This window comes from Trichomycterus rosablanca, chromosome 13 (assembly GCF_030014385.1).
Source record: "Trichomycterus rosablanca isolate fTriRos1 chromosome 13, fTriRos1.hap1, whole genome shotgun sequence".
Taxonomy (NCBI): domain Eukaryota; kingdom Metazoa; phylum Chordata; class Actinopteri; order Siluriformes; family Trichomycteridae; genus Trichomycterus; species Trichomycterus rosablanca.
Genome location: NC_086000.1, coordinates 37,547,094 through 37,573,451, shown reverse-complemented (window position 1 = coordinate 37,573,451; position 26,358 = coordinate 37,547,094). Strand labels below are relative to the sequence as shown.

Here is a 26,358-nt window from a genome sequence, read left to right as displayed (position 1 = left end):
AAGATGAACTTGATAAGCATGACTTTTAATGCAGAAGGTAAAAATGTTACACCCCCAGCAGCTGAACCCTGGTCTGTGGGAGGGAGTCTCAGCGATATTATCGGTTCTGATGTTCCCAGAATTATGTACTGAGATTGCTGTATGGGGCGTGCTTACTTATTACTCTGTATTACTCGAGTAACTTTGACTAAGCGATTGCTAACTGAATTGCTGTAGGACTGTTAGTGTAAGAGTCTTCTCTGTGCTGTCGTGTGCTGACGATGTTTGATGTGTGTTTACGTATCCAGGCATTTTGTCCCTTCGTGGATTCCATAATCAGTGTAAAAGTGTGTTTCTCTACACACGTGATCGTCTCTGTGCTGCGCCTCAAAAGAACGAACCAGTACGTTTTCTGCTGCCCAGAGTTCATCTGTGTTCAGTTTATTTCTCGGTTACACCAGGACGCCTCACAGTGCAGAATAATCAGTAAACATCAGTAAACATGAAGCACTTTAATGATTATATTATATATTTTATTACATTTGATTATATATTTAAATGAATAAATAAATCAGTTATTCAGGTAGTACATCAGATTGATAGTTTTTACACAGTAAGGATATAATATGTGGAAAAGGACTTTGGTGGTGCATGTTTAGAAACTCTTACAGCCTTTAATATGTTATTATGGTTTATAGTTTTATGTACATTTAAATTTACAGGTCTGATCTAAAATAGAACTGAGCTGGGCGTGCCAGTATGGAGTTGGCAGAACTGCCCCGCTGGGAGATTGGCATCTACTGGTTCCTTTCTTTGGCTTCTCACTTGTACTCCTTCTACCAGCTTCACCTCTTCTCTAAAGGTACCAACATGATCTTATCTCTCATTGTCCTCTAAGCTTAGGGTTTTATTTATTTTTACCATAGCTACTGGAAATGCTGCTTTCTTTTTTGTTATTAACTTTTTTATTAAGACACATTTTAAATAACACACATATGCACATTTGGAGATACAATGTCTTCTGGATGAAGGAACGGGGAGAAAGAGCCCCAATAGGCTAATGTAAAAATAATTGTACAGCCATAGAATATGATGGACAACGATAAAATGTGCAATAGATATTTATAGAGGAACAAGAAAGGAGAACAAGGAAAACCCGAATAAATAAGATAATTAGACCTTAATTAGAAAAGATTGCCAATATAATTCTAAAGAGGAAACCATGTTTGCCAGAACGTCTCAGTCCTCTGAACTTGGTCAAAGACGCTATTTATGAGGGCCACAAATTTAGTGATGGGACCAGAGGAATAGACCAAACAAGTAAAATACACTGTTTTGCAATGAAGACCAGCAGGGTGAAAACCTGTCTAGCACTGTAGTCAAATATAGCTTCTAATAGCCGCTCAGGTGGCGCAGCGGTAAAGTACGCTAGCTCACCAGAGTTGGGGTCTCGAATACATCGTATTGAATCTCAGCTCTGCCTTTCCGACTGGGCTGGGCGGCAGCATGAACAACGATTGGCTGTTCAGGGTTAGGGGGTAAAATGTAGGATCACAGGTCCTCATAACCGGTGCGACTGCGGCCCCTGCTGGCTGACTGATGGCGCCTGCACAGGGCTGAGGAATAATGCTGATGGGGGCGTGGCCCTCCGTACACGGTGCCCGTCGGTGTACGAACTCGACTCGTGCGGGTGAAGGAGGGGGCGTATGTCAGTCGAGAGGCGTCCTCAGTCAGCGGTGAAGGGTCGAATCAGTATAGAGGAGCAATCAGGGTCACTGGACAGGAAGGAAGGAAAAATTGGGGGGAACAAAGAGGGGAAAAAAAATAGCTTCAAATTGGCTATAAAGCAGGTATAATTTAGGGCACAATGTGAACTGTATATTAAGAATTTCTTGTATGGCTATATGCACCTTTCCCCAAATAGTTTTGATTTGATCACAGGTCCGAAAAGAGTGAATAAAAGTGCCTTTGTGAGACTGACACTTCAAACATAAATCAGATCTCTCTGTGAATATCTTATGTAAACGCAATGGGGTAAGATACAATCTGTTAATAAACTTGAAAATGAGTTCATGTACATTAATTGAAGTACACTTGGGGTACAAATTTGAACAAATAGAGAGCCAGACATCTTCATCAATTACCTCCTCCAGGTCCCTTTCCCAAATACCCTTAAGACCTACAAAAGAGGAACGACACTCCTCCGATAACATGACATAAACCTTTGAAATCAGACCTCTCAGGTCATGCTGCTTAGACAGGAAACACTCGATCTCTGTTACATCTAATCTCAAAAAATTCTGGCGTCCACATGAGCTTTAATAAATTGTCTAATTTGAAGATATCTGAAAAAGTCTGTCTTCGGCAACTTATACTTGTTTGACGGGTCCAAAAACGACATCATAACAGCGTCTGAAAATAAACAATAAAGAAATCTGTGATATACCACGTCTACTCCATCTAGAGAGCCCAATATCCGATAATTGAGAAGGAAGATCTGGGTTAAATGCCATCGGAGAAGCCGCTCAGGTGGCGCAGCGGTAAAAACACACGCTGGAACCAGAGCTGGATCTCGAATACATTGTATTGAATCTCAGCTCTGCCTGCCGGCTAAGGCTGAGCGACCACATGAACGACGATTGGCCCGTTGTTCAGATATGGGCGGGATTATATTGCGGGATTGTTATGGCTGGCTGATTGATGCCGCCTGCACAGAGATGAGAAGAGAGTGCTCTCAGGGTGTGGCTCTCCGTGCACAACGCTGAGCTGCACTGCACTCGTCAAAGTGCAGGTGATAAGATGCATACGGCTGCTGCCCACGTGTCGGAGGGGGCGTGGGTTAGCTTCGTTCTCCTCAATCAGAGCGGGGATCGGCATTGGTGGAGAGGAGGCGTGACGCAATCGGACAATTGGAGGCAACAAAAGAGAGAAAATAAAAAGATAGTTAATAACCGATTCAAAAATTCCAGAATTCAAATCGATTTGACATGTAAAATGAATCGATATTCACCTTAAACAGCAGAGGGCGCTGGCGCTATACACCTCGCCTGGTTGTCATCACTGGCGCTATACACCTGGTTGCCAGATTCTGGGTTTTTCATCCAAATTGGGCTTAATTCAAAATTGTTTTGCATAGTTTGTACCTACCTCAGAAATAAAAGGGCGTTCATTAATTAGATAATAAAAAGATAAGCACAAACACAGGATTTTATTGTATTTTTTTAAGCGAAATAATAAAAGGAAACTTTGTCATCATTTGTCTTCAATTTCAGTTTAAAAAATCGGGGAAAAATCGTATCGTGGGTAGAGTGTATCGTTACATCCTTAATAAGTAGGATATTTTGTTGATTTTAGCTTTATGTTTGAATGGGTCCCTCCCTAAACCGATCACAGAAGAATAAAGTCTGAATCTTAATCATAGAGCTTAATGATGCCACATCCCAGTCGTAACACAGCACTTCCTGTATGTGTTTTTGGCAGAACATGAGGAGAACCTGGAGCAGGACCTACAGCTGGAGAGGAGCATCATTTTCTGGAGCTACAGGAAGGTACAAGAGCTTGGAGGACGTGTGATGCTATACATGTCCTGCATGGTCCTACAAATTGGTATTTGAGTAATATTTGACACCCCCGTCATCACCCCCACCCTACCATAACCGTAACATCACTGACTCTGTTACACCGTGTTCCTCTCTAGATTATGTTCCCCAATCCAAAAGCTGCTCTGTACGCTCATGTAACGTGTCCATTTACGTCCTGGAGCAGCTTGTTTGTTTATATTCCTATCTCCTTTGAAGGTAAAGCCATTATACTGAACTAGGCGCTCAAGTGGTGCCTTACGCAAGCCCTGTACCGCTGAGATTTGGGTCAGGTCAGGTATCTACAGAGACACGATTGGTTATGTTCGCAGCCCTGCGATGGATTGGCTCAGTGTGTCTCGGTGGAACTGGACCCTCCGTGACTCTGACCAGGATAAAGCGGTTGATGAAACCCAAATGACATTAAAAAAATATAGAAATTAAATGATAGAAATGTGTGTGTGTGTGTGTGTGATTCTCTTCCTCTTCAGGACTCCACAGATTTCGAGTGGAGCTTTTGGACCGAGTGGGCGTGTCGGTCTCTTTTCTGGTCTCTGATTGGTCACGCCGTGGTGTCACAGCTTTGCACTGTTTACATGCCTCAGGTGAGCACTGGTCTCCTCCAGCTCCGGATTCTACAGTTCAGGGCGTGGCCGTATGCGGGTGTACGTTGTCCGATTTGGCTGTTCGGGCAGTGGTAGCTTTACGGTTAAGGTACCGGACTAGTGATCGGAAGGTTGCTGGTTCAAGCCCCACCACTGCCAGGTTGCTACTGTTGGGCCCTTGAGCAAGGCCCTTAACTTTCAATTGCTCAGACTGTACACTATTACAGTCCTGACTAGCATGTAAAGAAAATCAGGCCTTATATGATCTAGCGTAGAATTTAAGAGACTTAATTAAGAGAATTAATTTAAGGTGTGTGTGTGTATGTGTGTATGTGTGTATGTGTGTATGTGTGTATGGTGTGTGTGTGTGTGTGTGTGTGTGTATGTGTGTATGGTGTGTGTGTGTGTGTGTATGTGTGTATGGTGTGTGTACGTGTGTGTATGGTGTGTGTATGTGTGTATGTGTGTGTGTGTGTGTGTGTGTGTATGGTGTGTGTATGGTGTGTGTATGGTGTGTGTGTGGTGTGTGTGTGTGTATGGTGTGTGTATGGTGTGTGTGTGTGTGTGTATGGTGTGTGTATGGTGTATGTGTGTATGTGTGTATGGTGTGTGTACGTGTGTGTATGGTGTGTGTATGTGTGTGTGTGTGTGTGTGTGTGTGTGTATGTATGTGTGTGTGTGTGTATGTGTGTATGGTGTGTGTGTGTGTGTATGTGTGTATGGTGTGTGTATGGTATGGTGTGTGTGTGTGTGTATGTGTGTATGTGTGTATGTGTGTATGTGTGTGTGTGTGTGTGTGTGTGTGTGTGTGTATGTGTGTGTGTGTGTGTGTGTGTGTGTGTGTATGGTGTGTGTGGTGTGTGTGTATGTGTGTATGGTGTGTGTGTGTGTGTATGTATGTGTGTATGGTGTGTGTGTGTGTATGTGTGTATGGTGTATGTGTGTGTGTGTGTGTATGTGTGTATGTGTGTATGGTGTGTGTGTGTGTGTGTGTGTGTGTGTGTGTGTGTGTGTGTATGTGTGTATGGTGTGTGTGTATGTGTGTGTGTGTATATGTGTGTATATGTGTGTGTATGTGTGTATGGTGTGTGTGTGTGTGTATGTGTGTGTGTGTATATGTGTGTATATGTGTGTGTATGTGTGTATGGTGTGTGTGTGTGTGTATGTGTGTATGGTGTATGTGTGTGTGTGTGTGTGTATGTGTGTATGGTGTGTGTGTGTGTGTGTGTATGGTGTGTGTATGGTGTGTGTATGGTGTGTGTATGGTGTGTGTATGGTGTGTGTGTATGGTGTGTGTATGGTGTGTGTATGGTGTGTGTATGGTGTGTGTATGGTGTGTGTGTATGGTGTGTGTATGGTGTGTGTATGGTGTGTGTGTGTGTGTGTGTGTATGTGTGTATGGTGTATGTGTGTGTGTGTATATGTGTGTGTGTATGGTGTGTGTGTATGTGTGTGTGTGTATATGTGTGTATATGTGTGTGTATGTGTGTATGGTGTGTGTGTGTGTGTATGTGTGTGTGTGTATATGTGTGTATATGTGTGTGTATGTGTGTATGGTGTGTGTGTGTGTGTATGTGTGTATGGTGTATGTGTGTGTGTGTGTGTGTATGTGTGTATGGTGTGTGTGTGTGTGTGTGTATGGTGTGTGTATGGTGTGTGTGTGTGTGTGTGTATGGTGTGTGTATGGTGTGTGTATGGTGTGTGTATGGTGTGTGTGTATGGTGTGTGTATGGTGTGTGTATGGTGTGTGTGTGTGTGTGTGTGTGTATGTGTGTATGGTGTATGTGTGTGTGTGTATATGTGTGTATGGTGTGTGTGTGTGTGTGTGTGTGTGTGTGTGTGTGTGTGTGTGTTTCAGCGCAGAAAAGCCGTCCTCACGGTTTACGGTGTTCTCTGTGCCTGGTGGCTCCTCGGCTCGAAGGGCGTGGCCGTCTTACTGCTTCATCTCAGCGTCTCGTTGGCTGTCGCTCACCTGCGGAGCCCCGCCCTGTGCTGGGGTTACACCCTCCTAATGCTGTCCACTCTTCATATCGGCACCCTGCAGGACATACAGGTCAGCCGTATAGAACCACTGCTTACAAGAGTATTAACCGATGGCTACAGATTCCCACAGGCATGCTCCAGAATTAATAGCCAAAAGTCAGAACATTAGGACCTCCTGCATGATGTGCCACATGGCATAGACTCGAGAAGACTTCCCTTTCTTGGAGAGCTTGGGTTGCCACTCCCTGGTGGATGGAGTAGCTGGCCCTGCACTTTAGTGCTTTCTGGTGCCACCTCTTCTACTGGTAAATAATATTCACACAGCTGGCCGTCTATGTAACCTTGGAGACTAGTAGACCTTCCGGTGCTCAGATGTCCAGTTCTGATGCCTGTGTTGCCCATTATAGGTGCTTTTGACCGTGAATAGGAGTTAGCATGGGCACTGTGACCAGCGTTTAATGCACTGCTTGCCCTCACATGTGCTGGTGCTACCACAAAGACATGAACATGCACATTTTTAGGGGGTGGTTTTAATGTTTTGACTCATGAGTGTACAACGAGTCCACCTTTTCCCTTTTAGGCCTTCCCTTGCGTTTGATTGTTTTTGGAGAATTCAGGTTGCCACTCACTGGTGGACTGAGTAGCTGGTCTTACTGGGAACTCAATTCTTTTTTGGTGTTTTGCTTGGTCCTGTGGTATCTGGTACCAGGACAAACCAGCAGGTCCAATATATTCTGTACTACAGTGCCTCCTGGTGGCATCTCTTCCACATGATCTTGGAGACTAGTAGACCTTTCAGTGCTCAGATGTCCAGTTCTGATGCCTGCGTGCCCATTTTAGGCTGCCCCCTGCATTTGATTGTTATTGAGGAGTTTGGGTTGCCTCTCGCTGGTGGATGGAGTAGCTGGCCTTGCAGGCAACTCAACTCTTTTCTGTCTCTTTTGTTTGGTGTTTTGCTTGGTGCTGTATTGATCATGTCCTTGGGCATTTAGCTCATAAGAAACCCTGGAGGAAGTCCTGAAGATCCAGATCCCTGATGTTTTACCATCTAACCATGTTTATTCAGAAATCCGGAACTTTTACACACTGAACAGATGTGTTCCCTGTGCTCTGTTCCAGCGAGGCTGGTACCATTCAGACGAAAACTACTACCTGCTGCTCTTCAGCACGGTGATGTGCGCGTTACGCTGCACCAGCTTCAGTCTGGAACTGTGCTGGAGCCCCACGCCGGACGAGGACACGAGGAGGACGAGGACGTTTTTATTACGCCTCTACAACCTCATCAACTACTGCTTCTACCATCCTCTGTTCTACAACGGGCCCATCGTTAACTACGACCAGTTCAGCCAACAGGTGAGTGTACTCAACCTACAAATCAGGATCAGGTGCTACTTGGTGCCAGTGGTGGGACTTGAACCAGCGACCATTCGGTTGAAAGTCCAGTACCATAACAGTTTGAGTGAATAAGGGATTGTGACAGCCGATCAGACGTTAGGCCATCTGCAATGTAGATCAGCAAGGGTTGTTGATTACAGTATCATGCCCATCTGCCAGGCCATTATAAGCCTGCAGTGTTCACAGAGTACAGTGCCAGTTCCTTTAATCGGCAGTCTCCGCGCCTCATTAGGCATTTAAATACACCCAAAGTACCCACGCCTGGTTCCACAAAAGAAATTCCTACACAAGACAACACAGGAACAGTTTAACCTCCCCCACAACCATAAAAAATACAAATGAAAATATAAAATGGACCCAAAATATAAAATGACACAAATATGTGTTAAACGTGACGTTCGAGTCCAAACAAACAAACGTTAGGTATTTATTCGCTGCAGCTGGGGGAGATTTTTAAATACCAGGTCTCACTGCTGGCCTCTTTCTTTACTACCTGCTTTTGCCTCCCGTGGGGTCTGGTGCCATTTATGTCAGGCAACACCTACACGAGGTTCGTTCTGGACAGATATGGTGTCAGGTGGTGGATTGGCAGTCCGCCTTTTCTTTTTTTAGGCCGTCCCCTGATTTTATTCTTTTGATTGAGAGCTTGGGTTGCCACTCGGTGGTGGATGGAGTAGCTGGCCTTAGTGGAAACTTTGCTGGGAGCTGTACAGATGATGTCCCGGTGGGATGAGCGAATGGCCTGGCGTTTTCTGGTGTGGGGCGGCTAATGTTTGTATCCCTGTAGGACGAGGATACGTCTGGACGCCTACCTGATCTATCTTCTCTCCAATTTGGGCTGTGGATTTACTGTATATTTGGACACTTGTGTAGGAATTTCTTTTATGGAACCAGGCGTGGGTACTTTGGGTGTATTTAAATGCCTAATGAGGCGCGGAGACTGCCGATTATAGGAACTGGCACTGTCAGGCTACTGTACTCTATAAAAAGCAATAAAATATTAAGTGGCCAAGATAATTTGTTGCTTTCTCATGACTTTTTCCACTACAATGTGTGTGTGTGTATGTGTGTGTGATGGCCTTAGGCCAAGGGTCAAACGCAGGTGCTGCTGACTGGGGTTAATAGTGTGAAACACCCTGCCATGTGCAAACACACACACACACACACACACACAGCACGGGTTTGTTTAACGCCTACAGATTTTACTTTGTCCTTCCTCTCACCCCTAACACCCTCTCGGTTATTCCTCATCACAGGTGGAGCGTCCAGTGTGTAAAACACCAGCGGCGTGGTCGTGTGGTCAGATGGTGCGAGTGTGTGGCTGGTGGTGTTTGGCTGAACTCATGATCCACCTGATGTACATGCACACCATCCAGAACCAGGAGACTTTCCTCAACATGCTTCCACCATGGGCGCTGGGTAAGGGTTTAGTTCTTCAGTCATTGCCCCGTACCCTCAATGACCCGTGCTGTACCCTAGTACTGGTGCAGGAGGCGGGTCTGTGTGAAAACCTAGTGACCCGCCCTGCTCCCCTACTACCTACCTGATCACATGGACTCCAGAAGACATCCCTTCCTTGGAGAGCTTGGGTTCCCACTCTCTGGTGGATGGAGTAGCTGGCCCTGCACTTTCAGTGCTTTCTCGTGCCACTTCTTCTGTGGGTAAACAATACGCACACGCTTGGGCATCTACATGATCTTGTAGACTAGTAGACCTTTCAGTGCTCAGATGTCCAGTTCTGATGCCCGTGTGCTCAGCTCCCTCAGTAGAGAGGATTCTAATAAGACATGGAGCTCATAAGGCAGATTATTTAGACGCTCTACTTACGTCACCGCAGTTTTAGCTTACTAAGCTAACGCGGTTAGCCTCAGGCGGGACAACCCGCTAGCACGCCAGCTAACGTCTCCCTTCGTGTACCGAAAACGCTTAAACTGTCTCTGATGAGCCCGAATTTACAAATAAACCCACACTCGTATAATTACACTTTTTATACAGATTAAACATCAATGAGAATTTATTTACATCTGAAAAAAACTCCGTTGACTGCTCCACATTCCATTCGTGCCGCACTGAATGCTGGGATTGATCTTCAGCGCTGAGGAGGCGTCGGGCGCTCCCTCGTCATTCAGTCAGATCATCACTCAGAATTAAGGCGCCTCAGTAGGAGCATTTTAAGGCAGACCTGGGCATTGTACGGCCCGCGGGCCACATTCCATTCATGAGACATCCCCAACCGGCCCGCATGAGGTTCGAAGCAGTTAAAAATGAGATGTAAATAAATGTACTGTACATCAAACATGCATTACAACAGGATTGTTTTTGATGGGAGCGCTGTGTCTTTAAATTTCCGTAAGTTTGGATTTACGTGTGCGCGAGTGTATCAGCTTCACCGTAATGCGAACAGAACTGAGTGTGATTGACGGTGGAGTTTTTAACAAGACACGAACTTCTGAAGTATTTATTTAATGAAGTCAGGTGTAACGCTGGTTACGGATTACAATTTAGGGTTTAAATCACTGTTACGGTACTAAACAGAGAAATACAAGAACTTGAACGATGCGGAGCGTCACACCTGAAGCTTCACTTACTAAACTGCAAAAGCAACAAAGACTGTTTTATAAAGTTTAACACATCCAGAACTGAAGCAGTCAGGACCAGCTCTGTGATTTTAATAAGAATATCCAACAAAGGACTGAAAAACAAATGAAGTAATTAGACTCAAAACAAAATAGTTTAAAAACCTGCACATTTGTTCACTTTTTTTTATTTTTATTTATTTTTATTTTTTATTTTTTTTGCATTTGTTTGTTTAAATAGTAAAATAATGTTGATGTTTTTACTCTGCCTACTTCTAATTTTCTGACTGTAACATCTAAACATTAACAGCTTATTAGAACTGCACAATTCACTGCTTCTCATAAAGAGTGGACAGTCGTAGCCTAGTGCTTAAGGTACTGGACTAGTAAATACAAGGTCGCTGGTTCAAGCCCCACCACTGCCAGGTTGCTGCTGTTGGGCCCTTGAGCAAGGCCCTTAACCCTCAATTGCTCAGACTGTATAGTGTAACTGTAATGTAAGTCGCTTTGGATAAAGACGTCGACGCTAAATGCTGCAAATGTAAATGTAAATAAAGAGATAAAATTAATATTGAGCAGAATTAAGTTCACCTTATTGGTCCGGCCCTCCACAACAGTCCCAGTTTCTTATGTGGCCCCTTGGAAAATTTAATTGCCCACCCCTGTTTTAAGGGATCTAAGAATTTAGACACGCCCTCTTCTCGGGAGTGTAGGACGACGACTCCTCAAAACAAGTTTTGGTCGAGCTTAAGCATCAAAAGTGTAGCATTTACTAGAGCATTTTAATAAATTCTCTTAGACTTGTGATCTAAACTGATGTGAAACACAGACATTATCTAAAAGCTGTTACGTCCTTGTCTAACCTTGTATTGTTATCCGTTAGTCATATTTATTTTTATTATTCCACCCGTTTTTCATCCACAATTTTCGAAATATCGACCCGGTTCCAACTCTAAATCATCCGGCTCATTGAGGAATGGACGGCTTGTATACAGCTTTTGGATACGCGCACCTGTTCACCCGCCACACCCATTTTTATAAGCTTTTTTCCCCATTCACTTCCATTCATTTTTTGAACGGCAATTTGATATACTGTAATGAACTTCTGCTTAAACGAGAGCTTGGACACAGATACAGCATTTGGGTACACACACCCGCCCACCGGCTGCACTGCAATCACACTCGCATTTTCTTCAGGAAATGCACCTCTCTAGTTTTACGTTTATTGTTTATTTAAAATAACATTCACATTTTCAGCATTTTTTAGCAGACACTTTTATCCACAGAACTGTGACAGTACATTGTCTAAGCAATTGAGGGTCAAGGGCCCAACAGTGGCAGCTTGGCAGTGGTGGGGTTTGAACCAACGACCTTTCGATTACTAGTCCAGTACCTTAACCACTAGGCTACACCTGCCCTACCCTAACAGACATTGTGTTTTAGACCAAGGGGTGTCAAACTCGTTTTCACCCAGGGCCACATCTGCTAAATCTGTGTTTGGTGTCAAAACGCCAAATTTATCCTGTATATATAACGTATATCTACATTTCTACTGTCCTCCTTTACCACAGACACGCCTCATAACACAAGAGACGCGCCGCTTTCTCTTCCTGAAGCACAAACTCGTTTTCACTTTCACATCTTTCATTAAATTTCCTCCCTCTGCTCCATATTTGTAAATATTTCTCATCATCACTTGTTGGAAAACTGCCTCAGTCAAACGCTGATGTGAAAACGCTGCCATCTAGTGGCGGGATGCGGTCACTTTGCAGGTCACAAGATCGACATGCATTGTGGGAGATTTTACAGTGTATTTTAGGACAATCGTACGTCTCTTAAGCTCTCGCGGGCCACGTAAAATGACGTGGCGGGTCGGATTTGGCCCACGGGCCTTGAGTTTGACACGTGTGTTTTAGATAAAAATACATATTACAGGTATTTTACAGGTGCTTTGGCCTACGATATGTAATTGAGTCAGAATATAGACAGAAAATTCATATAACAGGGTGGACGATTAGTGTCAGATGAATAAAGACTGTAAAATCTATACAGTTGTTTTTTTTTTTTTGGGGGGGGGGGGGGGGGGGGGTAGACAACATCACGTTTAACTTTAAGACTTTTAGAAGTTATAATGTTTAAGATTTTACATTAGTAGTGGCAACACAAAAAGCACCGGATTGTAGGAATGACCCACATGACCCTGCATCTCTCCATGACTCTGCGCTGTAGGTGGTTTGGCTCTGGCTCTGGTGCAGTTCTTCTATGTGAAGTACCTGGTGCTGTTCGGTGTCGCGTCCCTGCTGGTGAAGCTGGATGGAATCGAACCTCCTGCTCTACCACGCTGTGTCAGCATCATGTACAGCTTTCGGGGCATGTGGAGGTGAGACACACACACACACACACACACACACACACCTTACAGCACAGCACTACTAATATCGTCCTGCAGGGGGCAGAGCTGCTCCACATGAACACATCCATCAGGTTCAGAGCTGGACCTCAGAGAGCCACGCTTCATCCTCTCACACGCTCGCATGGAACCGTCAGACATGTAAAATTCATGCTCATGTTCATTATTCAATGTCGTTCCGCCCGTGAATAGCTTCAGTGCGCTGACCGACGCTTCTGCTTCAGCGCGTCAGTGCTTCAGCGCTTCGGTACACGGGCTTCAGAGTTTCAGCAGCTCGCGCTGGCTTCTCCCAGGAGAGAACGTGCTGCTACATGCTCACGTCCTGCAGCTCATTCTCACCGCTTAGTCTGAGCTGTCATGGATCTTCTGTAACGTGCTTCTACGGGATCTTTGAAATGCACTTTGATCCATACGGAGGTGCAGGATATTCAGCTAACACATCAGAACCGAGATCCTGAGCTCTCCATGTTCGAATCTCAGCTCTGCTACCGGTCAGCTGGGTGCACACTAGTGCCTGCAGCAGACCAAATTGGCCACTAGTCTGCTGGGTGGGAAAAGACGGGACTGAAAAAAGGAGATGGGGTCTTTAATGCTGTGTAAGGACCCTGGTTAGTAGCCCAAGGTGCTACTCAGAGCGTGACTCTCCATGAGCAAGACTGGCCTCATGTGCCAATCCACCGAAGTACGGGTGAATAAGAAGGGTCAGTGGAGCGTGTACGCATAGGAGAGAGGGCGTGTCAGGAGAATATACCCTCCTCGTACACCATCAGGGTCATCACTGGCAGGTTAACACTGTTGGGCCCTTGAGCAAGGTCCTTAACCCTCAATTGCTTAGACAGTGTACTGTCACAGTACTGTAGGTCACTTTGGATAGAAGCGTCCGCTAAATGCTGAAAATGTAAATGTGTGTATGTGGGTCACTCACGTAAGAACATGTAAGAACGTGTATCGGAAATCCATCATTCAGTGTCGCTCAGGACGTGGCAGAAAATCAATCGCTTTTCCAAATCCTTTAGCATCAAGCGACGAGGAAACGAAGGATTTAAACCGAGCAGATCAGACGGAGTGGAGAGTGGTGAGAAGAGCTGGTTTGGGTTTGGACTGGTTGTGCTTTATGGGAGGAGAGAATGATGGACTTTGGAACCTCCATTCTGCGCTAACTGTTCATCTTTCCAACACCCAATGTGATGTGACCAGAGCAGTATAAAGGGAGGCCCACAGTTCTGTTCCAGGTTCTTCTTTATCTATTCCACTGCTGTAAAACCCACAAACGTGCCAATAAATTCTTCAGAAATGACGAGGAACGAAGGATTTGCACTGAGCAGATTAGAAGGAGTGGAGAGAAGAGCTGGGTTGGGTTTGGACTGGTCATGATTATGGCTTTTTGGGAGGAGAGAACGATGGTGAGATGAATAAAACGTAACCTGAGGCACTGTGCGTTTACTTTTACTATATTTGCATTATTATATCTACATTTATATGCCTGAAGTAGCATGTGGTTTGGGACGCAGCATGTCTTGCTGTACGAATCCCAGTGTGTTCCGGACAGCAAGTGAATAGAAAGACAGAAAGCTGGAGCTGACAGAGTGAGACAGGACGCTGGACTATAAGGAATAAGGATTGAAAAAGTGCAGAATTGATTTTTTTGACCTGATTTCTTTGTCGGAGACGAATCAAACCCTAGTCGAGCTCACGTCCATTCTTACTAATCATCCGATGCTGGTGTGATGGAAAAATGAGATATTATGTTTGATATCACCTGAATATTCTTCTTCTGCTGTTTTGTGCATTAAATCCTCTGTTATATGGTGAGGCTGTTGTTAGCAGATAAGAAACAACAGTTAGCACAGAATGGACATTCCAAAGTCCAACACTCAGTGTGATGTGACCGGAGCAGTATAAAGGGAGGCCCACAGTTATGTTCCTGGTTCTTCTTCATCTATTCCACTGCTGTAAAACCCACAAACGTGCCAATAAATTCTTCAAAAATGACGAGGAACGAAGGATTTGCACTGAGCAGATTAGAAGGAGTGGAGAGAAGAGCTGGGTTGTGTTTGGACTGGTCATGATTATGGCTTTTGGGAGGAGAGAACGATGGTCTTCAGCTATTTCACTGATTGTGCCAATAAATTCTCCAATCCAGTCGACTGTAATCTTCGTTTTCTTTTATAATCTGACCGTATTTTTCCACCACACTGGTCTCACTGGGTCTGTCTGGGTTTTCTAACTGGGACTCAACATTTATTTCCATTTTTCATGAGTTTGATCGTAATTTAAACTTTTAAATCCGAAAAAATACCCAAACTGGTCTCAGACGACTTGTTAAACGAACCGGTTTGGACAAATCCCCAAACTAAAGGTAGCGACAGTCGCCGACAGCGTTCTCCTGCGGGATTAATTAAACCAGCCCTGCCAAGCGCTCTCCCGAGGGCAGGTCGCTTTAGCTTAGCAGGCGTTAACGGGACTCCGGTGTGATTAGCTGCAGGTTTAATAGGCGTCTTTTCAGCAGCGGCTCTGTTTCAGTTGTGTTTTAATCGCCCCTCGTTCCCCGCTGACTCCGAAGCCTGGATCATCCGTCTCATTCAAGGGCCTGTTTGATAAAGAAAACATACACCGATCAGCCATAACATTAAAACCACCTCCTTGTTTCTACACTCACTGTCCATTTTATCAGCTCCACTTACCATATAGAAGCACTTTATAGTTCTACAATTACTGACTGTAGTCCATCTGTTTCTCTGCATGCTTTGTTAATCTGACCACCACAGAGCAGGTATTATTTAGGTGGTGGATGATTCTCAGCACTGCAGTGACACTGACATGGTGATGTTGTGTTAGTGTTTGTTGTGCTGGTATGAGTGGATCAGACACAGCAGCGCTGCTGGAGTTTTTAAATACCGTGTCCACTCACCGTCCACTCTATTAGACACGCCTACCTAGTCGGTCCACCTTGTAGATGTAAAGTCAGAGACGATCGCTCATCTATTGCTGCTGTTTGAGTCGCTCATCTTCTAGACCTTCATCAGTGGTCACAGGACGCTGCCCACGGGGCGCTGTCGGCTGGATGTTTTTGGTTGGTGGACGATTCTCAGTCCAGCAGTGACAGTGAGGTGTTTAAAAACTCCAGCAGCGCTGCTGTGTCTGATCCGCTCATACCAGCACAACACACACTAACACACCACCACCATGTCAGTGTCACTGCAGTGCTGAGAATCATCCACCACCTAAATAATACCTGCTCTGTGGGGGTCCTGTGGGGGTCCTGACCATTGAAGAACAGCATGAAAGGGGGTAACAAAGCACTAGAAAGATGTACAGGCCGCTACGTCGGTGATCACCAAAGCGATGTCAAATGCTGTTGGTATCTTTCCAGCAGTAGTGGGCGCTGTGCCACTATTAAAAGCTCTTTAATCTGTGCTAATGTGTTCTTTATGGTCCACCCTTCTAAAAAACAGGGTTTTCTTGCTTAATTAAGGTATTTAACCATCAGTCCTTTAGTAAAGTCCTGTATGTTTGGGTTTGGAAGTGATGACGGTGTGTAGAGGTGCTGATTTGTATAAATAAAGTATAAAACTACAACAAGTCGCTCATTTCTAATCACATGTGTGTTTTTCCTTTTGCTTTTAGGCACTTTGATGTGGGATTGTACAAATGGCTGGTCAGGTAGGCGTCTGTTTACATATTTATCTCCCTGCCTGTTTTTATGAATGCATTTTCCTCCAATTTAGTCATATCTGATTCCCTGATTGCCTAACACACGCCCCCTCCGACACGTGTGCAGCACAGACCGCTTCTTTTCACCTGAACCAGGTTCATATGGAGATCCGTATCGCGCACGGAGAGTCACGCACCGATCTCCGTTATCCCTCGTCTCTGTGCAGCAACATCGATCAGCCAGCAGAGGGCGTAACTGACAGCCAGTCGCTCCTCACGAGACTTTGTGTGTCTGTCTGTGGGAATTTGTGCCCATTCTGTCAAAAGATGACAGCATTTGTACGGCTGGGCGCTGATAGATTGGTCTGTGTTCCGGTTCATCCCAGAGCTGTTGAGTGGGGCTGAGCTCAGGGCTCTGTGCAGGACACTGGAGCTTCTTGGTTTAAAGGCCTTCCCTAAACTGTTACTGCGAATTCAGAAGCATAGAATTTCCTTTATATGAATGATTTATTACACCTCACGTGTAACGACTCCCCACATCCATATTCTGCCCCCGGAGGGTCCAGCGATGCGAATTCCGAGTACAAGTGTCCAGAGCGGCGCTCGGCAGGACTCATCCCGACCGGAGCGTGTTCGATCGCGGTTTGATTTGCATGTGTTTAGCAGGAACGAGGACGCCCGGATGGCTGGACTCGCGCCAGCGTGAATATGCGCGTACGAGACGAGGTCGTAATTCTGCGGGCGCAGAGCGTCTGTTTATGCACATATTTTATTTCCTCGCTCGCTATTTCCGTAAGCAATTAGCATAGCTTTTCAGAGTTCAATTATCCCGTCACAGTTCTGGACGCGGTGCCGTCTATTCTGAGATGAATGACGGCACATCGAGACTCCCGTAAATGATGGATCTATCAGCCCCCTATTCCTGTTTTTAATAATAGACTCTCTCTAAAAAAGGGGTGTGAAAACTTTTTCAAATAATGCAAGAGCCAGTCGTCAGAATAATAATGGCTCAGTGGTTAGAGTACTGGACTAGTAGCTTAGTGGTACTGGAATAGTTATTAGAGGTACTGGACTAGTAGCTCAGTGGTTAAGGTACTGGACTAATAGCTCAGTGGTACTGGAATAGTTATTAGAGGTACTGGACTAGTAGCTCAGTGGTTAAGGTACTGGACTAATAGCTCAGTGGTACTGGAATAGTTATTAAAGGTACTGGACTAGTAGCTTAGTGGTTAAGGTACTGGACTAGTAGCTCAGTGGTACTGGAATAGTTATTAGAGGTACTGGACTAGTAGCTCAGTGGTTAAGGTACTGGACTAGTAGCTCAGTGGTTAAGGTACTGGACTAATAGCTCAGTGGTACTGGAAAAGTAATCAGAGGTTCTGGACAAGTAGCTCAGTGGTTAAGGTACTGGACTAATAGATTAGTGGTTAAGGTACTGGACTAGTAGCTCAGTGGTTAAGGTACTGGACTAATAGCTCAGTGGTACTGGAAAAGTACTCCGAGGTTCTGGACAAGTAGCTCAGTGGTTAAGGTACTGGACTAATAGCTTAGTGGTTAAGGTACTGGACTAGTAGCTTAGTGGTACTGGAATAGTAATCAGAGGTACTGGACTAGTAGCTCAGTGGTTTAGGTACTGGACTAGTAGCTTAGTGGTACTGGAATAGTTATTAGAGGTACTGGACTAATAGCTCAGTGGTTAAGGTACTGGACTAATAGCTCAGTGGTACTGGAGGTTCTGGACAAGTAGCTCAGTGGTTAAGGTACTGGACTAATAGCTTAGTGGTACTGGAAAAGTAATCAGAGGTTCTGGACAAGTAGCTCAGTGGTTTAGGTACTGGACTAGTAGCGCAGTGGTTTAGGTACTGGACTAGTAGCTCAGTTGTTTAGGTACTGGACTAGTAGCTCAGTGGTTTAGGTACTGGACTAGTAGCTCAGTGGTTTAGGTACTGGACTAGTAGCTCAGTGGTTTAGGTACTGGACTAGTAGCTCATTGGTATTGGAATAGTTATTAGAGGTACTGGACTAGTAGCTCAATGGTTAAGGTACTGGACTAATAGCTTAGTGGTACTGGACTAGTAATCAGAAGGTTGCCGGTTCAAGCCCCACCACTGCCACTGTCGGGCCCCTGAGCAAGGCCCTCAACCCTTGCTCGAATTGCATTCAAACATATTCATAAGTCGCTTTGGATAAAAGCATCAAATGTAACGTCATGTAATTTACACCGAATTTAGAAGTGTGTCTGTGGGAATTTCTCGGGTCATGTTGACACAGAAGGCGTGGCTCACACATGCAGTACAGCGGGGTTGACGTCAGGGTCGTGTGCAGGTCGCTCTCACTGATCTCGTTAGGCTGGATGATTAGTTTGGGCGTCCACATACTTTTGGTCATGTGGGGACATTAAAGGCATTCGTGTTCCATCCAAGTGTGGATCTGGAGCTGTAGGAACACAACAAGCTGCATAATAGAAGTGTGTGTGAGTGTGTGTGTGAGTGTGTGTGTGAGTGTGTGTGTGTGTGTGTGTGTGTGTGTGTGTGTGTGTGTGTGTGTGTGTGTGTGTGTGTGTGTGTCCGGGGGCTGGAGTGCTCTTGTCGGGGTCTTAATGTGCTTTTAAATGAGCCGTAATTGCGAGATGAAGAATTGGAAGTGTGGAGGTGTGTGAGGGTCCTGAATCACCGCTGCTCCTGAAGAATCCACACACACACACACACACACACACACACACTCACACACACACACACACACACACACACACACACTCACACACACACACACACTCACACAAACACAGATGAAACGAGCTCAATGCTGAAATGAAAGCGGCTCGTTGTTGAAGCCCACACTCATCACTCAGCTTTAGACCAGAGTTTGATGTGAGTGAGTTTCTCTAGTGTGTGATGCTTGATATGGTCAGAAGTATGTGAACCATGGCTTGTTAGATGTCATATTCCCAAACCGTACTCAATAACGCGGGTTGTGCCTCACCTGAAACGGTTTTCCACAAGATTTTGGATTGTATCTGCGGGAATGTTGCGCCGATGTTTTGAAGAAGGCCTGGCTGTTACCCAAGCAGAACATCACTGGCTCCCAGGGGTCCCCAGGTCCCTCTTGGAGAAGGAGGGATGTGAATTTAATTACACACACAGTTTCCTCACCACTGGCACCTGCTTTTTTCTCTGAAACTGTAAATCCGGTCCAGTTTTCCGCCGGGGCAGATGCCGGCGTTCTTCATCTTGTCCTGAGAACCCAGTTGGTCTCACGTGATATTTTTGTCCAAACTGCCCTGGACGGGCGAGTTGTTTCCGGGAGCAGCATGACGACCCTTTTCATAGCAGGTCCTATTTTAGCTTCTCCAATGAGACAAAGTGTTTAATATGAGGCGGTACAAGTGCCTCAACCGTCGTACGAAGAACACATAACATAAAAATGGAATGTTAGCATGACTTACTGTAGTAAAACAGCGAGTGAGGAATGTGATTAGTGGAGGAACTTATGAGCAGTAATAATGAAGAGAAGTTTAGTGCTCCTGTCTCCTTCTTTTACTACATTAAACCACGTTAAGCTTTATTCTGAACCAGAAGCGTTTTAGACTCTGGGAGAAGCTGATTCTGATTCTCACCATTTCTCAGAAGTTCTTTTGGTGGAAAAGTGCTATATTTGGATCCATGCTTGGCACAAGCGGTTCCGCTCAGTTTATCATCATCTCTGGTTTGTTCTGGGTTTCCTCTCTTTACTCTCTTTCAGAGAAATCACTCGTTGGGGGCTTGTTGGCCACTTTCTCCGCCGCAGCTGTGGACGTTTTGTTCCTTTCTTTTGTTGTTTCTGTTATTTTGGCCACATCTGTTATTCCCATTAACAGCCACAGTTTTGTTCTGCACCTTGCAAACTGGGTTTATTTTTAGTTCTTACTGGTGCGGCGCTACACCCGGTGCTTCATAGCACTTCCACTGGCATGGTGAAGGTACTGGTGCCCAAATGACCTAACCTCACTAATTAGAATGTTTGTCCACATTCTTTTGGCTATATAGTGTCTATATGAACTAAAACTTGGATTTTTTTGGTTTTTCAGGTACCTGTATGTTCCGTTGGGCGGTTCACGGCGTGGCCTCCTCCCGCGGGTCATCTCCACCGCGCTGGCGTTCGGGTTCGTGTCTTTTTGGCATGGTTTCCATGACTACCTGCAGTGCTGGGCCGTGCTGAACTGGGCGTGTGTGGTGGTGGAGAACGCCGTGACGTCCTTCCTCCGCTGGCCTCCTCTTCATCGCACCACGGTGAGTTCCCTCTGTACGTCTCGTTCTGTCCGCCTGCGCGTCATGTCCGGTTCCCCCATTTAAGAGAATGCCAGCCAGGGCACCCCTGGAGCAGACAGGGTTAAGGGCCTTGCTGAAGGGCCCAACAGTGGCTGCATAGCAGAGCCTGGATTCAGATTGATTGCCCAAAGCTCCACCCACTAGGCTCCCACCGTGACCTAGGTGTGACCTTTAAAATTCATGTTTCTCCACAGGTGCGTTATCTGTCTCCAGCCGCTAGAAGGCGTGGCCTCGCGCTAATCTCGTCTTTCTCCACCGCTATGCTAATTCTGTCCAACCTGGTGTTCCTGGGTGGGATCCAGATTGGTCTCGTCTACTGGAAGAGGGTGTTTATCCAAGGTGGGTGAGCAACACACACACACACACACACACACACACACACTCATCCAAAAACCTTTCACACATTTGACAGCGTGGAACAGTCGTCTCTTGCCAAGGTTAGTAAGAAAAGCCATCCCATCACATTAAGCTTGGAGTTCATTCTTTTTTACCTTTTATTATTTCATCATATATTTATCTCAGGCACAAATTCCCACACACAGACACACTTCAAAGTCTTGCGAGAAGCTTCTCAGAAGAAAAGATCACACAGAGGTCACCCGACAAGCTCATGATCAGGTGTCCACATATTTTTGGTCATGTATTGTGCTACACTGATCAGCTCCTTGTTTCTACACTCACTGTCCATTTTATCAGCTCCACTTACCATATAGAAGCACTTTGTAGTTCTACAATTACTGACTGTAGTCCTTCTGTTTCTCTGCATGCTTTGTTACCCCCCACAGGACCACCACAGAGCAGGTATTATTTAGGTGGTGGATCATTCTCAGCACTGCAGTGACACTGACATGGTGGTGGTGTGTTAGTGTGTGTTGTGCTGGTATGAGTGGATCAGACACAGCAGCGCTGCTGGAGTTTTTAAACACCTCACTGTCACTGCAGGACTGAGAATAGTCCACCAACCATAAACATCCAGCCGACAGCGCCCCGTGGGCAGCGTCCTGTGACCACCGATGAAGGGCTAGAAGATGAGCGACTCAAACAGCAGCAATAGATGAGCGATCGTCTCTGACTTTACATCTACAAGGTGGACCGACTAGGTAGGAGCGTCTAATAGAGTGGACAGTGAGTGGACACGGTGTTTAAAACCTCCAGCAGCGCTGCTGTGTCTGATCCACTCACACCAGCACAACACACACTAACACACCACCACCATGTCAGTGTCACTGCAGTGCTGAGAATCATCCACCACCTGAATAATACCTGCTCTGTGGGGGTCCTGTGGGGGTCCTGACCATTGAAGAACAGCATGAAAGGGGGTAACAAAGCATGCAGAGAAACAGATGGACTACAGTCAGTAATTGTAGAACTACAAAGTGCTTCAGATTTTTGACTCTGCGTAGTTTCATTTTTATTGGATCATACTTTTAAATTTAATCCCAATTAGTTTAGAGACGTTTTATAAAATTGAGATCCACGGCTGATGAAGCTGATGAACGAGCTCTCGTTAGTGAGGCTGCAGTCCGGTCGTCGTCGGATTTAGAGAGGCGGGTCCGCGCCCGTCGGCCGGTCTGATTGCCCTTCAGCTCCCGCGCAGTCACCGGCCACTTAACACGTGTTTCGCCATGGCAACCGCCACTTAAGCGTGTCCCGACCCCGTCAGCGCGACCGACCGACCGACCGACCTACCAAAGTCCGGAAATGTCACCGAGACGGCGCGTCGAGGAGCCGCTAATGAATTCTTACCCAAGATTTTCTGTCCGTCTGTCACTTTAATTTAATACAATTCTGTTTTATTTCAGTCTGATTGTAGCGGGACGTGAACACACACACGTCTGGTAATGAAACTCGTGTGGTATAAGATTTCCTGGGGTTTGAATCCCAGTATGGGCTCACAAATAAAGAAGGTGCATGGTGGTGTGTGAACAAACCATTGGGGGAACACACGTACCAGCAGTGCACCCTCAGTTCAGGTCACAAGCCCGGATAAATAGTGTGCTGTGTTCGCATACACAAAATATCCGGGTACTTTTGGCGTACTGTTTAATGAACGCTACGTATTGGGACACGTCACCCGCTCCTGCGTACGGCCCTGTTCAGTACGGAAGTGTGCGATTTCGGACGCAGCCGACGATCACAGTCGAGACGCTGCTCAAAATCCACGTCTGGTTTCGTGGCACGCCTCTTTTTTCCACCGACCGATCGCGGAGTGTCGTCGTCCGTGGAGTTCGCCCAGCCTCCATGTGCGCGACAGGGCGAGCGAAGCCTCCGCGCGACGTCCGCGGTCGTTCGCTCTCTCTGCAATTACGTCGCGTCGGTCGCCGAAGCCGGGCGAACGTCGTCTCCGCGCCGAGCACGCCGAGGCCTTTACACTTCCACATCTTGGACGTTTGGACTAAGCGATCGCTAACTGAATTGCCGTAGGATCGCTAGGACTTAGACACTCGAACGCTACACCAGTGATTCTCAATCTTTTTCTGTCACGTTCCCCTTTGGAAGATGAAAATCTGTCATGCCCCCCCCAACAAAATGCTGACAAAAATAGGCCAATTTTAACTTTGTCGAAATAAAGATCATGAATGTTCCTTTCACCTTTATTTCAGTCATTTCTGTTGTACTTGACTTTATCAAACCACTTCTGACATATCACTAAACTGCTCCTTCAACCAGTCTGCTATTTCAAAAAAAGTTGAATCTGTTCCTAAAAAAGTAATTTGTGAGAGTTCAAGTCTTATCACTGTATTAGTGGCTGTTTTTCTTTTCATTCCTGTCAAACACCTCTCCATTCTGTACATCTAGACCAGGGGTTTACACACGTTCATGGATTGAGATCTACTGTATCAGTCTACAGGTCAACTCAGCTGCACCACCTGATTGTGTGATTAAACGTGCGTCATTAACCTTCCTCTCCTGCCGTCTGGTTTTTATATCGACTGTCTCAGAGTTGAGACACGCACAGAGACTTTAGGAGACGGAAGTGGTTTAAATGTCAGTGACAGGAGTTCTTTAATGGCTGTAGGTTTTGCCGTGGGTACTTCAGTGCCAGGTCGTGACTCTACGACGTTCCTGGTCGTTTGTTGATTGATTTTTAAACTTTCGTACGTTTCTGGTTCTCTCTGTTTCAGGTTGGTCCACCGTGACTCTTCCCATGCTCGGGTTTCTCTACTGTTTCGCACAAGTGGGACTGGAGGTGGACCGGAAAACCACGTGAAGATTCCCTACACGGTCTAGAACCTCAGGTTGGGTGGTGGGTTCATGATTGCGGAGTTGTGACCTGGTATTTTGGTTCTGCCTGGTGTGGGTTCTGCAGAGAGCTGTAACGTATGGAGGAACACGCTATACTCTCTGTATTCCTCCACCACTCATGCAGAGAGAACAGTGGACAGAACTGTGCAGCAGAACGAAGGGAATCCAGACCCGCCCTTCCCTCCCTTCGACACGTCCAGCTGTGTCTGTTAACTGCCCGACCAGGTCAGTACCAGCGCTGAAACAGAGCACCAATCACAGACCGGTGCTGTTCATCAGAGGCTTCTTCTTCATTCTCATAAACTGGTACTGGTGACACCAGCGCCAGTCCACAGTCGCCCTCACATACCATCAGTGGTGTCTGTCTGACTGAGGGTCTGGGACAACAGGACACTCAATGAATGAATGAGTGAGTTAGTGAATGAATGAGTGCATGAACTAATGAGTAAGTGAGTGATTAAAAGACTGAGTGAGTGAATGAGGGAGTGAGAGAATGAGTGAGTTAGTAAATGAGTGAGTGAGTAAATGAGTGAGTAAATAAGTCAGTGAATGAGTAAATAAACGAGTGAGTGAATAAGTGAGTAAATGGGTGAGAGAGAAAATGAGAGAGGGAGTAAATAAGTGAGTAAGAGAATGAGTAAATGGTTAATGAGTGACTGAGTGAGGGAAGAAGTAAACACGTGTGTTAGTAAATAATGAGGGAGTAAATGAGTGAATGAGAGAGTAAGTTAGTAAAGGAATGAGTGAATAAATGAGTGAATAAAAGACTGAGTGAGTGAATGAGGGAGTGAACGAGTGAGAGATTGAGTTAGTAAATGAGTGAGTGAATAAATGAGTGAGTATATGAGTGAGTGAATGAATGAGTGAGTAAACAAGTCAGTAAATGAAGTGAATGAGTAAATGAATGAGTGAATAAATGAGTGAGTGCATGAACTAATGAGTGCATAAGTGAGTGATTAAAAGACTGAGTGAGTAAATGAGTGAGAGAGTGAATAAAGGAATGAGTGAGTGAGTGAATGAGTGAGAGAGAGAATGAGAGTGAATAAATGAGTGAGTGCATGAATTAATGAGTGAATGAGTGAGAGAGTGAATAAAGGAATGAGTGAGTGAGTGAATGAGTGTGAATGAGTGAGTGAGTGAATGAGTTAGAAAGTGAGAGAGTAAATGGTTAATGAGTGACTGAGTGAGGGAAGAAGTAAACACGTGTTAGTAAATAATGAGGGAGTAAATGAGTGAATGAGAGAGTAAGTTAGTAAATGAATGAGTGAATAAATGAGTGAATAAATGAGTGATTAAAAGACTGGGTGAGTGAATGAGGGAGTGAATGAGCGAGAGATTGAGTTAGTAAATGAGTGAGTGAATGAGTGAGTGCATGAACTAAGCGAGAGTGAATGAGTGAGTGTGAATGAGTGGGTGAGAGAATGAGTGAGAGTGAGTGAGTTAGAAAGTGAGAGGGTAAATGAGTGACTGAGTGAGGGAAGAAGTAAACATGTGTGTTAGTAAATAAGTCAGTGAATGAATGAGTGAGTGAGTGAGTTAGTAAATGAATGAGTGAGTGAGTGAATCAGTGAGTAAATGATGCTCTGTGATGTATTTACAGTGTATTTCTACCTTACATCCAGTGTTACTGGGGTGCACTGGACCCACCACGACTCTGGCCATGATGATGTGGTTAATAAAGATGAATGAATGAATGAATGAATGAATGAATGAATGAATGAGTGAGTAGTTCCAGTATTCCTGGTTCCAGGAATCGTTCATATTGAACCACCTTCTACTTTTCCTCCTGGTTCTGACCGTCCTCGTCTCATTTATTAGTTTTTATTTCCTTCTATTAATCATTCTCTGTTTATAATGTTTACATTCTAATATTTATATATTTAAATTATAATTAATTCTGTTTCTGGATCTTGTTGTTATTGATCAGATCTCTGTTTCTCGATGCTAATCCTGCTCGCCGTGCTGTTAGCATAATCACATTAGAGTGTTGGGCCTCATGCTGCGCCTCCTTCATTACGGAGGTGTGTGTGTGTGCGGGCGCGCTGCACCACACTACAGTGGAATTACACTTTAAACAGCTTAGCGAGCGGTGCCGCGCGATGCTATTAGCATCAGATTACGATCAGTTTCATCACACCGGCGTCTCTGTGCTCATAAATCTGTTTATCTGACCTCACAGAGTTCTGTACAGTTATACCTCTCATCTATCGCTGCTGTTTGAGTCGCTCATCTTCTAGACCTTCATCGGTGGTCACAGGACGCTGCCCACGGGGCGCTGTCGGCTGGATGTTTTTGGTTGGTGGACGATTCTCTGTCCAGCAGGGACAGTGAGGTGTTTAAAAACTCCAGCAGCGCTGCTGTGTCTGATCCACTCATACCAGCACAACACACACTAACACACCACCACCATGTCAGTGTCACTGCAGTGCTGAGAATCATCCACCACCCAAATAATACCTGCTCTGTGGGGGTCCTGTGGGGGTCCTGACCATTGAAGAACAGCATGAAAGGGGCTAACAAAGCATGTAGAGAAACAGATGGACTACAGTCAGTAATTGTAGAACTACAAAGTGCTTCTATATGGTAAGTGGAGCCCCACTACTGCCAGGTTGCCACTGTTGGGCC

General features: G+C 45.5%; 1 protein-coding gene and 1 non-coding gene across 2 annotated transcripts; one reads left to right on the top strand and one right to left on the bottom strand.

The window, feature by feature from the left end:
* The first annotated feature begins 320 nt into the window (after positions 1 to 320).
* hhat (hedgehog acyltransferase) lies at positions 321 to 25,633 on the top strand. The gene is made up of 12 exons (XM_063007967.1): positions 321 to 382; positions 702 to 841; positions 3,460 to 3,527; positions 4,049 to 4,162; positions 6,021 to 6,215; positions 7,265 to 7,498; positions 8,797 to 8,959; positions 12,346 to 12,496; positions 16,154 to 16,189; positions 20,247 to 20,448; positions 20,682 to 20,826; positions 23,613 to 25,633. Exons 2-12 carry the CDS (start codon positions 739 to 741, stop codon positions 23,696 to 23,698), a joined length of 1,497 nt encoding a protein of 498 aa, XP_062864037.1. The 5' UTR covers positions 321 to 382; positions 702 to 738; the 3' UTR covers positions 23,699 to 25,633.
* Positions 11,460 to 11,533, bottom strand: trnat-agu (transfer RNA threonine (anticodon AGU)). The gene has a single exon. It is a non-coding gene; the product is annotated as a tRNA-Thr (tRNA).
* Positions 25,634 to 26,358: the final 725 nt, after the last annotated feature.

Bases quoted from the DNA above. Each gene is read 5' to 3' on its own strand.
- hhat (XM_063007967.1), top strand. From the start codon at position 739: ATGGAGTTGGCAGAACTGCCCCGCTGGGAGATTGGCATCTACTGGTTC. The intron at 8,960-12,345 runs GTAAGGGTTTAG...TCTGCGCTGTAG, and splicing joins GCTTCCACCATGGGCGCTGG to GTGGTTTGGCTCTGGCTCTG. The intron at 20,827-23,612 runs GTGGGTGAGCAA...TCTCTGTTTCAG, and splicing joins GAAGAGGGTGTTTATCCAAG to GTTGGTCCACCGTGACTCTT.